The sequence below is a fragment of the Apium graveolens genome, chromosome 2 (assembly GCF_009905375.1).
Source record: "Apium graveolens cultivar Ventura chromosome 2, ASM990537v1, whole genome shotgun sequence".
NCBI lineage: Eukaryota > Viridiplantae > Streptophyta > Magnoliopsida > Apiales > Apiaceae > Apium > Apium graveolens.
The window spans coordinates 61,406,973-61,421,564 of record NC_133648.1 but is presented as its reverse complement, the minus strand read 5'-3'; the positions used below and the strand labels follow the sequence as shown (position 1 = coordinate 61,421,564).

Genomic DNA, 14,592 nt, shown 5'->3' with positions numbered 1-14,592 from the left:
CCATATACTCCTCAGCCACTAGAACATTGGTATACTTGTATTGGTTTAGCTCAATAAGGCTCCTAGTGTCCCGAGGGTTTACCACTCTCTCCTGAACAAGGGTGTGTGGCAATGGTTGCTCCTAGAGGGTGTCGGCTCCCGGGTCCTGTGTCTGGGAGTGGTCTGGATCCTGGAACTGGGTACTAGCAGAGGGTCTCCCAGAAGTATGCTTTACTGCTCTTACCATTGTTTCAAATGTACTAACAACAAATGACCAAGATTTAAATCTTACAATATCGATCTAAGGTTGCTTTTTGAAAATAGCAAAAACTATCCTGAACAACAACAAACAACTTTCTGGGATTGGTTAACAATAGGGTAGGATAAGCGCAGCTGGGTCTTAGAACACAAAGGAAAAATGCAACTTAAAGGAGATTTGTGGTCCTAAAATAATCAAAACCATCTATAGCACACATAAATGTGGCTTAAATCAATAAAATAGGGCTCACACAAACGTGACCTAAAATAACGAGCACACACAAACGTGGCTTAAATTAAATATCATGCATATTCATGAGAGAGTTTGGTTTCTTGAGTTCTTACAAGTTTAAGAAATGGACTTTTTCAAGAGCTTGTTAATGAATGTGAATCCAGGGGCACCGAGACCCAAGGATGTTCGACCCCTCTTTCTAGCGCCAAATGATAACTCCTGAATGTGGGGCTGCTCCTTTGATACCGCACCTGGATCCTTCTTTGCGGTTGCGGTGTAACTGTCGTGGGGTACCTACAAAACAACACCGGAAGGGGGTTTGTGTAACACCCCCAGATCCGGGGTCGGGGATCCGGGTTGTCACGGTCTTTCTTTCCACAATATCACTTCACTTAATTAATAATAAATAACCTCATGCTGTGACCCCACACTAACACACACCACAACCCGTTATAGTCTCAGAGATGAAATTGAAATAAGTACAAGTCTTTGAATCCACAATTTAAAATTATTACAACCCAAAATGATTACTTGATAATTTACAGTTAATTGCCATTATCTGCCACAAGTTATAATTATACATAATTTGATTCTCAAAAGTAGATGGTCTGAACTACAATGGATCTACCTCTGCAGCTATAGCAGCTACAACATCATCGGGAAGACGCGGGACGCTTCCCACGCGCTTGCGCTGGGTCTGCTGGAGTCTGGCCATCTCTCCTAACTGTTGTTGTGTGATGAAGAAATAAAGCAAGAGTGAGCCTTACAGCTCGCAAGATAATATGTAGTGATAACAATAATACAAGTATCTAAATGGATACTTACTAGAATCTTTATCGTGTGTAAGATAATTACTTACTAGATATAAGTAAAAACAAGGAATGAAGTTACCAATACTTCCCCACACTTATATCATTTATAAAGCTACTTGAACTATCACCGTTCAAAGTATTATAAGATTCACGAGGTCATCCCATAGATGAGACCACAAATAAAACTTGAAAATATTTGATCTTTGAAATATTTTGAAAAGAGATGAAGTTACGAGATACTTCATTCAATGGATACACCAATAAAAATGTTTGACCCTGTCAATGCTTCGGCAACCACCCATTAGTAGCCTTTCGATCGAAATGCTACGGGTAGTGTTGCAGAATTATCCAAATGGATGATGAACTCATTACGGGAGTTTACCGCGCCAGGAAGACCACTTACGATGATCAGTCGTAGTAGTACAACCCCACCATTTTCTACATGTAGAGGAGAACCTGTCGGATTTACTTGTCAACCGAACACTGAACTCCTAAGGAATGGACCGCCTTAGCGGAACTTCCAGGCCATTTGGGCCAATATAATAAGGCTGGGCCGGCGCTACTCGACCACTTATGCCACTCCTAGTTCAGATGAAATCCATGACTCTGAAACGTAAAGCTCGTTTCCCCCTTTCCCCAAGTAGAAACTTGTTGATACGGCTCCAACAAGAAGTCGTATCTAGTTGGAAAGGAAAACTCGCCGATATTTCCCAGGCGATGCCTGTTAATGGATTAACTTGTTCCAAGAATTTTACTTCCCGAATATTGGGTAAGTAATCAAAAACTCTTTTACCAAGACAGCAACCTTGTTGCGAATATAAAACACACCACCGAGCTGGATCCCCCATGTTTTGAGCGAGTATTTAAATCCCCTTTTTAAAAGGAAGATCTTAAATATAAAAATAGTTTTGGGATCCGCTCTAACTTTTGAAAATCATTTTAAAGACTCGAAAACACTTTAAAGAGTGTTTGGAGTAAAACTGATTTAATGAAGTAAATCAGTCCCCAGAATATTTAGAAAATGACTGAATGTTAATATTTAAATAATATTCTCATAAAGAATAATCTTTATAAAAATAATTGAAGTAGAAGTATTAAAACTTATACTTGAAACGAGTATTAAATAACCAAAGATATAATTATATGAAAGTACTATCTTTATTTGAATAATCGAAAATAAGTTTGATTATTGACACCTTATTCTTTAATAAAATAAAGAATATACCTCGACAAATAATCGGAGTCATAGATCCTCAAATGAATATTCAAATAATATTCATTAAATAATATAAACTGAGTCATAAGCCTTCGAATGAATATTCAAATAATATTCAATAAATAATATAAAAGAGTCATAAGCCCTCCGATGAATATTCAAGTAATATTCAGATAAATAAACAAAAGGAGTCATACGCCTTCGAATAATATTCGAAATAATATTCAATAATAAAATAAAGTTTAAAGTTATCGAATAAACCTTATTCGATTAATAGTTTGGAAAAAATATAACCATATATATATATAAATATATATATATATCCATATCCATATCCATATATACAAAAATCTACTCGGGATCCTCGACTCCCGGTTTTAGAAAATATTTTTACCTTTGGGTCCCTATACTAAGGGTATATGCAAGTTACCGCTATCCTCTAGCATAGGTATTATCAACTGAACCAACAGATATATATTTCAAGAATATGAAACAGGCACGCATATATACCATATCACATGCTACAATATATCGCAAGAATTTGCTAAATAACCAATATGCATTTATCGCAAGATCATGCATATACAAATGTATACATCACAACAACAGTATAACGGATAGAATACTTGCCTGAGCGACTTGGGGGTGAGAAAGGCTCGGGACGAGTCTGGTAACCTATAAACAACAAGTAAGTTGGAATTAAACCAAAATCACTTGTAAATCTATACTTTAACTAACTTAGACTCTAACGCTTGTTTTGCGCTCACCGATTCGCTTAAGTCACTCGGGTACCCTCGGCTCCACCATTTTTAATAATTTAACCTTTACGAGTTTTAAAGCGATTCCTTCGCGAGTGTCTTACCAACTGCCTAACACACTTACCATAAATGTTTCATACATTAATTAACCCTTTTTGGTCTTTAACCTATGTTTCAAAGTAAGGTGAGGGAAAAAGTTTCGTTCACGAAACGCCGTTACCTGAAACGGTCGTTTCTCCTAAACCGTGCATCGGAATCGAACGAACTACATATCAAAACGAAGCTCGTAACATGAGCTATCTAAACATGGTAGTGGTCATAATCTAGCAGGGGGTTCTCGGGTCCTAATGCTATGCACAAAAACAGTCCAAAGAAAATCGGACGTTACGACGGCTATGTTTACGCGATTTCCCAATTTTAAACCATACAAAACCAACCACAAACCCACCTCAAATCCAACACACAACAAACATCCATCCTTATCACATCATAACAACCCCAACCAATTCAATTTAATCATTCATACTTATGCTTAAACTTAACTTTAATCATACTTAAGTTCCTTTAAATCAAAACCACAACAATTACCATTCCATTTCACTACCATTCCAAATCCCAAACTCTAAATCATAACAACAAACTACAATATCAACCCACTAATCAAAATCATCTTATAATATATAGGAATCTAGGGTTTGGAGATGGTATACCTTCCTTGAAGTGGTGGGTGGAGCTAGGAAGCCTTAAGAAGCTTTGAGAAGTCTTAAGAATGCTTGGATCTTCAAGAAAAACAAGAAAAAGTTCAAGTTAAAAACTTGAAAACACTATTCATTGTCTTCTTCTTTGATTAAATGAAGAAGATTGAGAAAGAATTAATGGCTTAAACTCATGATATAGTCCTAACTAAGCATGAAGATGATTAGGGAATTATCTTACCAATTTAGGAGGCTTGGATCTTGAGTTTTGAAATTCTATGCCTTTAAAAATGCTAAAAGCCGAGAGAAAATGAAGAACTCATGCCTTGGTTGCTTTTGATTTTTGATGAGAATGATTTTTTTACTTGGCTTGGTTGACCTGTTTTGTATTTGATTTAGTCAATTACTTTCTTGCCCTTGAAATTGTGTGGTTACAAAGCTACCACACCTCCTTCCTTCCCATGTCATGCTTATGTCATCCTCATGATGTCATCCTCCCTTCCTTGTCCTCTTTCTATTGGTTGGATGACATCATTCCCCCTAATCCCTTTGATTAACTTCCTAATCGTTTACCTAATGACCGCTGATCTGTTATACGGTTTGCTTAACTTTCGTTCTCGTTTATCGTTTGAAGGATCATACCCGGGATCTTATTACTTAGGTTCCCTTAACCTTTCTCAATACATTATATTCCTTTTTATGATCCTCTATTATAATCCTTTAATTTAAATCCTTTTTATCCTGTTACCTTATACTCAATTCTCTCCGTATCTTGTGGATTTCCGGGAAAAACCAAAGTGTTCGGAATTGGATTCTGACGATCTTTACATACACTTATATACTTCATAGAGTACTAATAATATCCCAGAATATCCATAACAGAACCCCTACATAGTGTGGCATGAAAAGTTTCTTCATTCAGCTAAAACACTATTCACAAGGGTTATAAAAAGTTGAAAATTTTGGGGTTATTACAGTTTGGGTCCCGCGGCGCCTCCTGTGTGAGAGTAAGAACTCGCTTTTGGGGAAGATGAAGATAAACATGAATGCAAGGTGATTGTGTGTGTGTATGAGTGTGTAACAATGATTAACCCCAAAACCTTTCCTCCTTGGGCTATTTATAGTCCAAGGGCAGGGTTTAGGGGTTGGTACCTTTGAATCTTAGTCGTTGGTTCTGGGAGAGGAGGACACCTGGCTGGGGTGGATGCCTTACACGTGTCGGGATGGGAATTGGTAAGGAATGTTTTAAGGATCTCCTGGCTCGTGATCATGGCACGTGCCCTGATTACTCTCATGATTGATCAATGACAACTGTCTCCATCACGCGCTTGGACACGTGTCTCACGTGCTGGGGATTTCAAGGATCGGGCCGCTGGTAGTCACTAGTCTGGGCAGGAGGTATGCGGGACTGGATAGAATTAGGAGTCCAGACCCAATCCTTCCAGGAGCCATATGTACTATCATTAGGCGTACTAAAGGGGAGTTAGTAGACTTTGCACCTTGGGGAAAAGAAAATATCTGAAACCTAAGATCTAAGATCCAAGACCCGTAAAGAAGAAGAAGTACAAGTCTACCCAAGGTCTTGCAAGTACTTGAGAAGGTGACTAGGTTGTTATGCTTCAAGATAGTTCTTGTAATTAGGTTGTAGCTATTTATTTTGAGGAGGTTACGTTTATGTAACGCTCCAAGATAAATTAATAGTTGTAAAGGTTTCTCCGCCTACTACAAAGGAGGTTCTTTATAGTAGAGAAAATTTCGAGTCCGGGGAGAAGCTCGGGTACTAGACTCCGATTATGCAGTCAACCACCGCGAATCAGGATACAATCAACTCTGTCATCTACCTTCTTTTCGTATCTTTATATTCCACACTTGACATACTTACACACAAGTAGTTAAAGTTAAATGAGAAAAGAAATTTTTAAAAAACTAAACTCTAAATTTGAAAAAGGTGATAAGTTATTCAAACCCCTTCTAACTTATTTTATCCTTACACGGGACCTGTCAAATATGTTGAATCTATAATAATAATAATAATAATAATAATAATAATAATAATAATAATAATAATAATAAGTAAGATATTATATACAACAGTACTAGATCCAAATAATATATATATATATAATAAAATAATATTTTATTATATAGATATTATATTATATTATATAACGATTCGGTTATGCGGTTCGATTTTAGAAATAAAACCTTAGTCATTATCTAAATGTGCTATTGATTCAGTTCGGTTACAATATTTATGTGGGTTTTTCCGGTTTCAACTTTTTTGATTTGATTTTTCGTGGTTTGGTTTCGGGTTTTCTCTAATCCTACCACAGACAGCTCAAAGTAGCATTATCTCGAAAGAATTTTTATTCAGCCCATAACATAACAGGCCTCTAGGCTCTAACCCATTCTATATATACACACACATTTTACTTTCGTAACATCTAAAATGGCGGAACCGATGGAAAAGCTAGAAATTGAACAAAGCAAGCAAAACGACGACGTCAAAGCTAGGGCTTTAAACAATGGCACCGACAAAGACGATATCGAAGAAGGCGAGATCGGTGGTAACGACGACGTTTCGTCATCAACGAAGGGTGTAGAAGCTGTAATGCATCCTCTAGAACATTCGTGGACGTTTTGGTTTGATAATCCACAGGCTAAGTCTAGACAAGCTGCTTGGGGAAGCTCTATGCGCCCGATTTACACTTTCTCTCATGTTCAAGACTTTTGGAGGTAGTATTATTATCTCGATAAATGAATAATCTCGATAAATTTGTTGTCTTCATAAATTTGCTATTTCGATGTTTTAGTATTTTGTATTCTCGATAAATTTGTTGTTTAGATGTTTTGGAATTAAGTAATCTCGGTAAATAAATGACTAATTTCGATGAATTAGTTTTTTCGATGTTAATAATCTCAGATTAATTTGTTATTGGAGTGTCTTATTCTCAATAAATTAATAATCTCGATAAATTAGTTATTTTGATGTTTTAGTATTTCGTATTCTCAATGAGTAAATAATCTCGATAAATTTGTTGTTTTGATGATTTAGCATTTCGTATTCTTGATAAAATTAATTTTTGCTATGTTGTCTTGGGATTTCGGGGTATAATATCTTTAAGAGATTGAGGAGGTAAAAGATAAATTAGTAATCTTGATGTTTTGACATCATTATCGGTTAGGTTTAATAGTAATCAAGAGGTTCTCGATAACTTAGTAATCTTGATGTTTTGATGTAATTATTGGTTAGCTTTGGTAATCTTCCGGAGGTTCTCAGTAAATTAGTTTTTTCGATGTTGTGTTGGGAATTCTAGGTATAATAGCTTCAAGAGTCTACGAAGGTATTAGGATAAATCAGTTATCTCGATGTATTGACATGGTTTACTCGTCTTCTAGAGGTTCTTGATGAATTAGTAATCTCGATGTTTTGATGTAATTTTCGGTTAGCTTTGATAGTCTTTTGGAGTTTCTCGATAAGTTTTTAATCTCGATTTTTTACTATCTTTGATCGGTCACATTTTTATAGTTTTAACAGTCTTCTGGAGGAATAGAAATCTAGAATCTTGATATATTGGTAACCTCGATGAAATATAGCATAAGGGATTGTTGAAATTGGTATATCGATGAAATTCTGTCCTGAGGGTAATAAAATGGGGAAGTTTAAGTGTGTATGTAATGTGATTGCGATTGAATTGAGGACTTTGAGGTAGGTTGTTTAAGTAATGTGGATAATGAGGTGTTAGGTTAAATTTGAGGTGTGACGAGTGATTATATATGAGATTTAGTTGTAAATGTGTATGCTTATGTTATTCGATTGAGATTGAATTGAGAATGAGAAGTTTAGTTAAAAATATGTGAGTGATGAGTATTGAGTAATTTCTAGCTTTTAATGTTGATTAAAAAGAATGTTGTGTTGGGGATTTTACTGTGTTTTATTTACATATTATGAGAGAAAGGATAGCTAAGGACATTTGATTGGGCTGAGGATCTTGATAAAGAATTAACTAAGAACATTTGAATTACGAGAACTAGCTTTAATGCTTTAGAAATTTGGCAATTGCTTATTAAATCAACAAATTTGGCAAATTTTGGGTTTAATTTCCCCAAAATCTTTTTCATTCAACTCACACCATTTAGGTTTTAGTTATGCCTCTAATTCATCTTTTGCATCTGATTGTCCATGTCTATTACTTTCTTTGAAGCCTCTACAACAATATACGCCATCCAAGCAAGCTGACCCCTGGGGCAGATCTGTACTGTTTTAAGAATCACATTGAGCCAAAGTGGGAGGACCCTATTTGTGCTAATGGAGGAAAGTGGACTGCCACCTTTCAAAAGGGAAAATCCGACATTGCCTGGATGTACACGGTAACTGTAGCGTAACTTTCTTATACCAGCTTATGCTTTGGTTTTTAACTTTATAAATTCTTGTTTAATAGCTGCTAGCAATGATTGGGGAACAATTTGATCATGGAGATGAAATCTGTGGAGCAGTAGTTAATGTCAGAGCGAAGCAGGAAAAAATATCTCTATGGACCAAGAATGCTGGAAATGAGGCAGCTCAGGTATACACTTGAAGTTAGCTATAATTCTTTTAGACCAGACTTAAATCTTATTGTTTAACCGGTTTTAGGTTTTTTTCCTGATGAGCAAGTGATTTCGTTTTAATCCAACAAGTGAGAAGATTGTTTTGTTTTTTTACAGTTAACATATTACTTAGTATTGGGGGGGGGGGGGGTTTGAAAGATTTTGGCCAGGATTTGAGGGGGGAGGGGGAGGAGAATTGGACTCTGGACCTCTCCTCGCACTAAGAGCTGATTGGACACTCTATGATTCCCCCTTAATCATGTTATCTTGTGTCATAGCTTTCAAGTCAGATTCAATTTTACATTTGAGGTACATTCGATTCAGATGCACTTTCACTTATATTCTACAGTAATACATATTTTACAAGGACCATTAATACGAGACTAATCCATTTACTCACAGTTCCTGATTATTGATTATATTATCCCTAGTTCCAATGGGACCATGATTAAGTATATGTGCATCCAGGATCATAGCAATAGATGCATTGTGAGTCTTTTGCAGTTGGACTGCCTTGTTCAATAGCTGATCTTTTAAATGTATTATTTATATGACCTTTTTAGTACATGAAGATAAGGGGGGACATAATGCATATTTTTGTTAATTAACATCGCTCGGGAAATGTTATTTTAATACTAAATATTGATCCTGGGCCTGACAAAGTATTGGTCCAAAGCTCAAAATATTACATGTTTCAGTATCCTTGACTAAATTTGACCTGTGGCACTGAGGCAAATAGTTGAGCTTGGCTCGTTTGTCTATTCATGTAATGTAGTCCAGTCTTCAGATTAAAGTTTTTAGCCTGAGTGTGTTTGGAATGTTTGTCACTGCCTTTGCTTAACTTTGCTCGGATCACCAATTAGTGCATAGGAAGATGTAGAAAGAGGTTTGTGAAGTCTGTAATTTACTCCCTTCCAGGGATAGACAAATTCGTGATTGCTGTATTGAAATTGCCTTCCCTTTGCGGCAATTTTCTGTAAGATATCAGGCCTTAAAACAGTTATCGAGTACTATTATTTGCAAGGCCTTGGGCCAAAAAATTGTATGAAGCTCAAACTGTTTTCACTTATAAGCGTGCGAGGATAGCTTTGACCTCAGGCTTGCCTCATATATTGAAGTGTGAGCTTGAGCATGTATTACACAGCCTATGCTCATTTGAAAATCTTATTGTCACTTGGTTTTTGGCAGTTAAGCATTGGGAAACAGTGGAAGGAGTTCCTTGACTATAATGAGCAGATAGGGTTCATATTTCATGTATGTATAGAAGTGCATTCTTATTTATACACTTGCCACTTATATTCTGTGATGCAAAATCTATTAAATGTTTCCTTTCATTTCCATTAATATTCGGTATTGAAATAAACGTTCTATCCTATTGTAGGATGATGCTAAGAAGCTCGACAGAGGTGCCAAGAACAGATACCATGCATGAGTCATACTAGAGACAGACCCTCCCCATAAGAACTTGACAAACAGGTACTGTAATTTTTTGAGGACAGCTTTCTGGAGAGAAAGATGGATGGACCAGAAACTTTTGCATTCCGAATAGAACTACTTTTAAAAGTTGTAATATTTTGGATTTTGTCACCAAATATAATTATTTTATATGTACATAGATCGGAGACTCTTAAAAGGGTTGAGGATGCGGAACTTGACCACGTAAGTAGTATGATATAATGAGATTGGAAAAAACTACTTTTCTGACGAGGAGTTCTAATATTCATTGATCATTATAAATTTATTAACCTTCAGCAAGAATTTTTTTTGCGGAAAAATAACATCTCATCTTCTTCTTTTTCTTTCCTATAGACCGACTGGCATTTAAACATTGAAAGTGCATAATTATCGATCATATATTCGTGTTTAATATACATCTTGATTAGTTGATCATATATTCATGTTACCGATAATATATTTTAGGCTGACTAAACTGATTATGTTCATTATTAACCTAATCATAATTACATGAAAAATCATATTATGATTGTAGTACTAGGAGTTGGGACTTGATTGATTCTTATAAGGAACCAGTTTAATTCTTTTGTATGATATTACAATTACTCGAATGTAAATTGTTTATTTTGTAGCAGTGTCTATGTACTCATATTTTGCTGTAGAAAAAGAGAGAGTAGTGCTCAAGGTATAAACTTGTGTGCCCAAATAAGTTGTAATATGAGATGCATTGTTGAATGTACAATTATGTGAATCCAAGGGAAAGTATATTATTGTGCTATAAGAAATTGTGATCTGTAACAAGATATTTGATATTTCGGATCCATTTTGAAAGTAAAGTAGCCAATATATTATTAATGAACAAGGAATAATCCTAAGCGTTGCAGTTTTCACTTACTGTAGAATGTATTCTTCCTAATCGAAAAATCAGAAGAGTCTGAAATTCTCGTAATCCGAAGAAGGTTGAATGTGAATTTCTTTATTCCATGGTTATGCAAGAATCGATATGACATTCTTGATGTCCAAATGGTGCAGATGATTGTATTCATAAGCCCAAGGCCGGTATGAATTCTAATTGCAGCATACTTGGCAATATGAATGAATGTTAGCTCCAAGTCCGTAACTTTGATTTGAGATCCCTGAGACAACAATTCTGGTTTGACACCTCTGTACAAAACAATTAAGACTTAATTATGTCTTGCAAACTTATTTTAACCCCATTGTATATTTATCAGAAGGCGATAGAACTAGATTTTGAAGTCATAATACGAGGAAAAGATCTTCTGCATATTGAATGTCTGTTGTTAAACCAGATTGCACACATTCTTTTCTTAAAGAAATGCTTGAACTCATAATTTCTGGCATTTTCCTATTGGGAAGCGTTATTGGAAACAACATCTAAACTTGCTCATGGAAAGATATGACATAGGCTAAACTAGCCAGATTAGAGGAATATAAAGTATCAAGCAGAGCTGTTAAAAAGTAAGAGCTTGATATGTGTGAGGTAGAAGCTGCCATATGCTATTGAAGGTAGTACTAAAGGAACAATATGTTGGTCTGATATGGAGAAATCAGATGATAAATATTTTCCTACAATGAGGCCCGGCTGGATTGGAAGTGGTGGGAACAGACGACATCTTTACGGAAGAGAAATATGGATAAGCAAACACATTTCGTGAAATAACCGGCCGGGTACAGAACAAAAAAGTAGTCTGCAGAGAGGGGATGCGAATTGAATTTTTCGCCACACATGGAGAACCCAGCATCTTACTTGTCCCTCCCTTGGAGCATGAACTTACCAGTTCCTTCGCCATCTCTCTTAGCATAAACTTCTGAATCTTCCCTGTCGACGTCTTTGGCAAATCATCTTTAAACACAACCTTTCTCGGCACCATGTATCTCGGCAACTTCTCTCTACAAAACTCCATTATCTCTTTCTCTGTTGCTGTCTTTCCACAATTTAAGCTTACAAATGCGCAAGGCGTCTCCCCCCAGAACTCATCCGGACGCGCCACAACTGCGGCCTCATTCACAGCCGGATGCAAATACAACACTGATTCCACCTCCACGCTACTCACATTCTCGCCACCACTAATTATCACATCCTTAGACCGATCCTTGATCTCCAAATATCCATCTTCATGCATGACTCCCACATCACCCGTATAAAACCACTTGTGCTTCATGCATTTTGAAGTACCTTCCTTGTCTTTTAAATAGCCTAGCATCACACTTCCACCTCTTAACACCACCTCACCCACAGTTACTCCGTCGCGTTTCACCCCTACTCCTGACTCAGGATCCACCACATCCACTTCCGTGCAGCTGATCGTGCCCACACCTTGCCTCGCCTTCAATCTCGCTTGCTCCCTTGCAGGCAAAGCATTCCACTGCCGTTTCCAGATACACATCACTACTACACCTGCAACTTCCGTCAGACCATACCCGTGACTCACCACGAATCCCAACTCCTCTGTCCGCTTTAACACAGCCGCAGGAGGTGGAGCTCCAGCAGTTAAAATATGAACAGGATTTGTTAGCTTCTCACAGTTGGGATTGTTGGATAACATGTTTAGGACAACAGGAGCTCCGCACATATGAGTCACGCCATGTTTAGTTATGTTAGCATAGATCAAATCTGAGTCGAATTTTCTCAAACATATATTAGTCCCTCCAACGACAGCCATGCCCCAAGTATAGCCCCAACCGTTAGCATGAAACATTGGTAAAGCCCATAAGAAAACCGGTTGTTTTGGTACAGACCATTCGAGTAAAGAATCTACAGTCTTTATGAATGCATTACGATGGCTAAGAACAACTCCTTTTGGTGAGGCTGTTGTGCCTGAGGTGTAATTGAGAGCAATCGGATCCCATTCAGACCGCGGTCTGATCCAATCAAACAACGGATCACCTGTTTCAACTAGACTCTCGTAAGTAAAATCAAACTCAGGAAATGACTCTTGATTATTTTCTGTAATAACAACTAAAATAGGACGCGAGTGTGGAGGAAAGCAAGCGAGAGCTTCAAGAACAAGTGAACTCATTTGGTAATCAACAAAGACGAGTTTTGATTCAGAGTGACTCAGAAGAATGGAGATAGTACGTGCATTAAGGCGAGTGTTAATGCAGTTAAGTACAGCGCCAGACATGGGCACAGCAAAATGTAGCTCGTACATGGCAGGAATATTTGGAGCGAGAACAGAAACAACGTCTCCTGGAGAGATAGAAAGGGATGATATTGAAGATGCCAGCTGGAGGCAGCGGCGGTGAGTTTGAGACCAAGTGTAGGTGGTTGTGTTGTAGATTAAACAAGGAGTGTCACCGTAAACAACCGCAGCTCTTTCTAAGAAAGACAGTGGGGTGAAGGGTGATGAATTAGCGGGACTCGGACACAAATCATCCATTTTATTTATTTCCTACTTAGTTTTAGCACTTTGAGTCGTCGAGTAGAGTAATGAATAGCAGTTCGTGTAGCTAATGCACTCCAGGTGAGTGCGCATATATATATATATACACACACCCCACTTGAGTAGCGCAAGCAAACTACAGCTGGTGATGGAGAATTGTACATGGATAGTTAAATTTAGAAAATGACATGTTTCAAGAAAGGTAACCTTATCTAGCTAGTTGCCTATAAATTCCAAAATTGCCTCCCAAGTTACTTTTTCATACATTTTATGCCAAAAATAAAAAACACAAGGAGGGTTGGTTGGCCAAAAATTAAAACACACAAGGATGTTGGTGAGTGTTCTATCCCTCATTATTCCCTTCATTATTTTTTTGGAAGGATTATTCCCTTATAATAGGAGAGTTGGATAATATCAAAGTAATAATATTTGTGCTTATTAAATAAAATTTGATATTATTTGCTACTATTTTTTATCAGTTTTTTCCACACACTACTTCTTAATAATGGTGGACTACCATCTATACACAAAATTTACACCAATCAAAATGAGATAATTTTATAACTTTCTGTGATTATCAATACTAAAAAAATCATTTTTGTATTAAAAAAGATTATGAACTCTGGTGTCTTTTGAAATAAACTTAAAGTATATTGCTTAAAGTGTGTAGAGTAGAAAATGAGATTATTTTAATGGTAAAAGCTCGCCCCTTTAGTTTCGAAGGACGCCATAAAATATGTAATTCGATGTTTACATGACTCCTGGTCGAATTTTCTTTGCTCACGTAGTAGGAAACATTAATGAATTTTTTTTATTTGCGTAGTGTTAGATAATTCGAATCCATTTTTAAAAAAAATTGAATCAAGGGGTGTACTATTTGTCATATTTTAATTTGTAAACACATATACATTCGAGATCCCATAAAAATTAGCAAATATATATTTTACACATGAGTATTTTGGAATAGTTCAGTGAAAACGTTTTGTTCATTTTCTTTTAATACCGAACTACCTGTGCTTGATTTTCAAAACCATGGGATTACAAGTTACAATCACCATGCTTGGGTATTAAGTTTCTAATGGAGACAATTATGAAGAAAGATAACCGGTTGGTTGTATATTGAAAAGTTGAATTGAATTGGAAAAATATGCCATGTGGATGGTATATAGATTACAAGTTTACACCAACAGGAT

At 36.5% G+C, this 14,592-nt stretch overlaps 2 protein-coding genes across 2 annotated transcripts; one reads left to right on the top strand and one right to left on the bottom strand.

The window, feature by feature from the left end:
* Positions 1-6,324: 6,324 nt before the first annotated feature.
* LOC141707459 (eukaryotic translation initiation factor 4E-2-like) lies at positions 6,325-10,244 on the top strand. Its single transcript, XM_074510634.1, has 5 exons — positions 6,325-6,686; positions 8,156-8,321; positions 8,393-8,518; positions 9,729-9,794; positions 9,922-10,244. Exons 1-5 carry the CDS (start codon positions 6,400-6,402, stop codon positions 9,970-9,972), a joined length of 696 nt encoding a protein of 231 aa, XP_074366735.1. The 5' UTR covers positions 6,325-6,399; the 3' UTR covers positions 9,973-10,244.
* A 565-nt stretch (positions 10,245-10,809) lies between these two features.
* Positions 10,810-13,532, bottom strand: LOC141707458 (2-methylpropanoate--CoA ligase CCL4-like). Its single transcript, XM_074510633.1, has one exon. The coding sequence runs from the start codon at positions 13,394-13,396 to the stop codon at positions 11,564-11,566; it is 1,833 nt and encodes a 610-aa protein (XP_074366734.1). The 5' UTR covers positions 13,397-13,532; the 3' UTR covers positions 10,810-11,563.
* Positions 13,533-14,592: the final 1,060 nt, after the last annotated feature.

Excerpts from the sequence above, each read along its gene's own strand:
- LOC141707459 (XM_074510634.1), top strand. The coding sequence starts at position 6,400 with ATGGCGGAACCGATGGAAAAGCTAGAAATTGAACAAAGCAAGCAAAAC. Across the intron at positions 8,322-8,392 it reads ACATTGCCTGGATGTACACG|CTGCTAGCAATGATTGGGGA; the intron begins GTAACTGTAGCG and ends CTTGTTTAATAG. Across the intron at positions 9,795-9,921 it reads AGATAGGGTTCATATTTCAT|GATGATGCTAAGAAGCTCGA; the intron begins GTATGTATAGAA and ends ATCCTATTGTAG.
- LOC141707458 (XM_074510633.1), bottom strand. The coding sequence starts at position 13,396 with ATGGATGATTTGTGTCCGAGTCCCGCTAATTCATCACCCTTCACCCCA.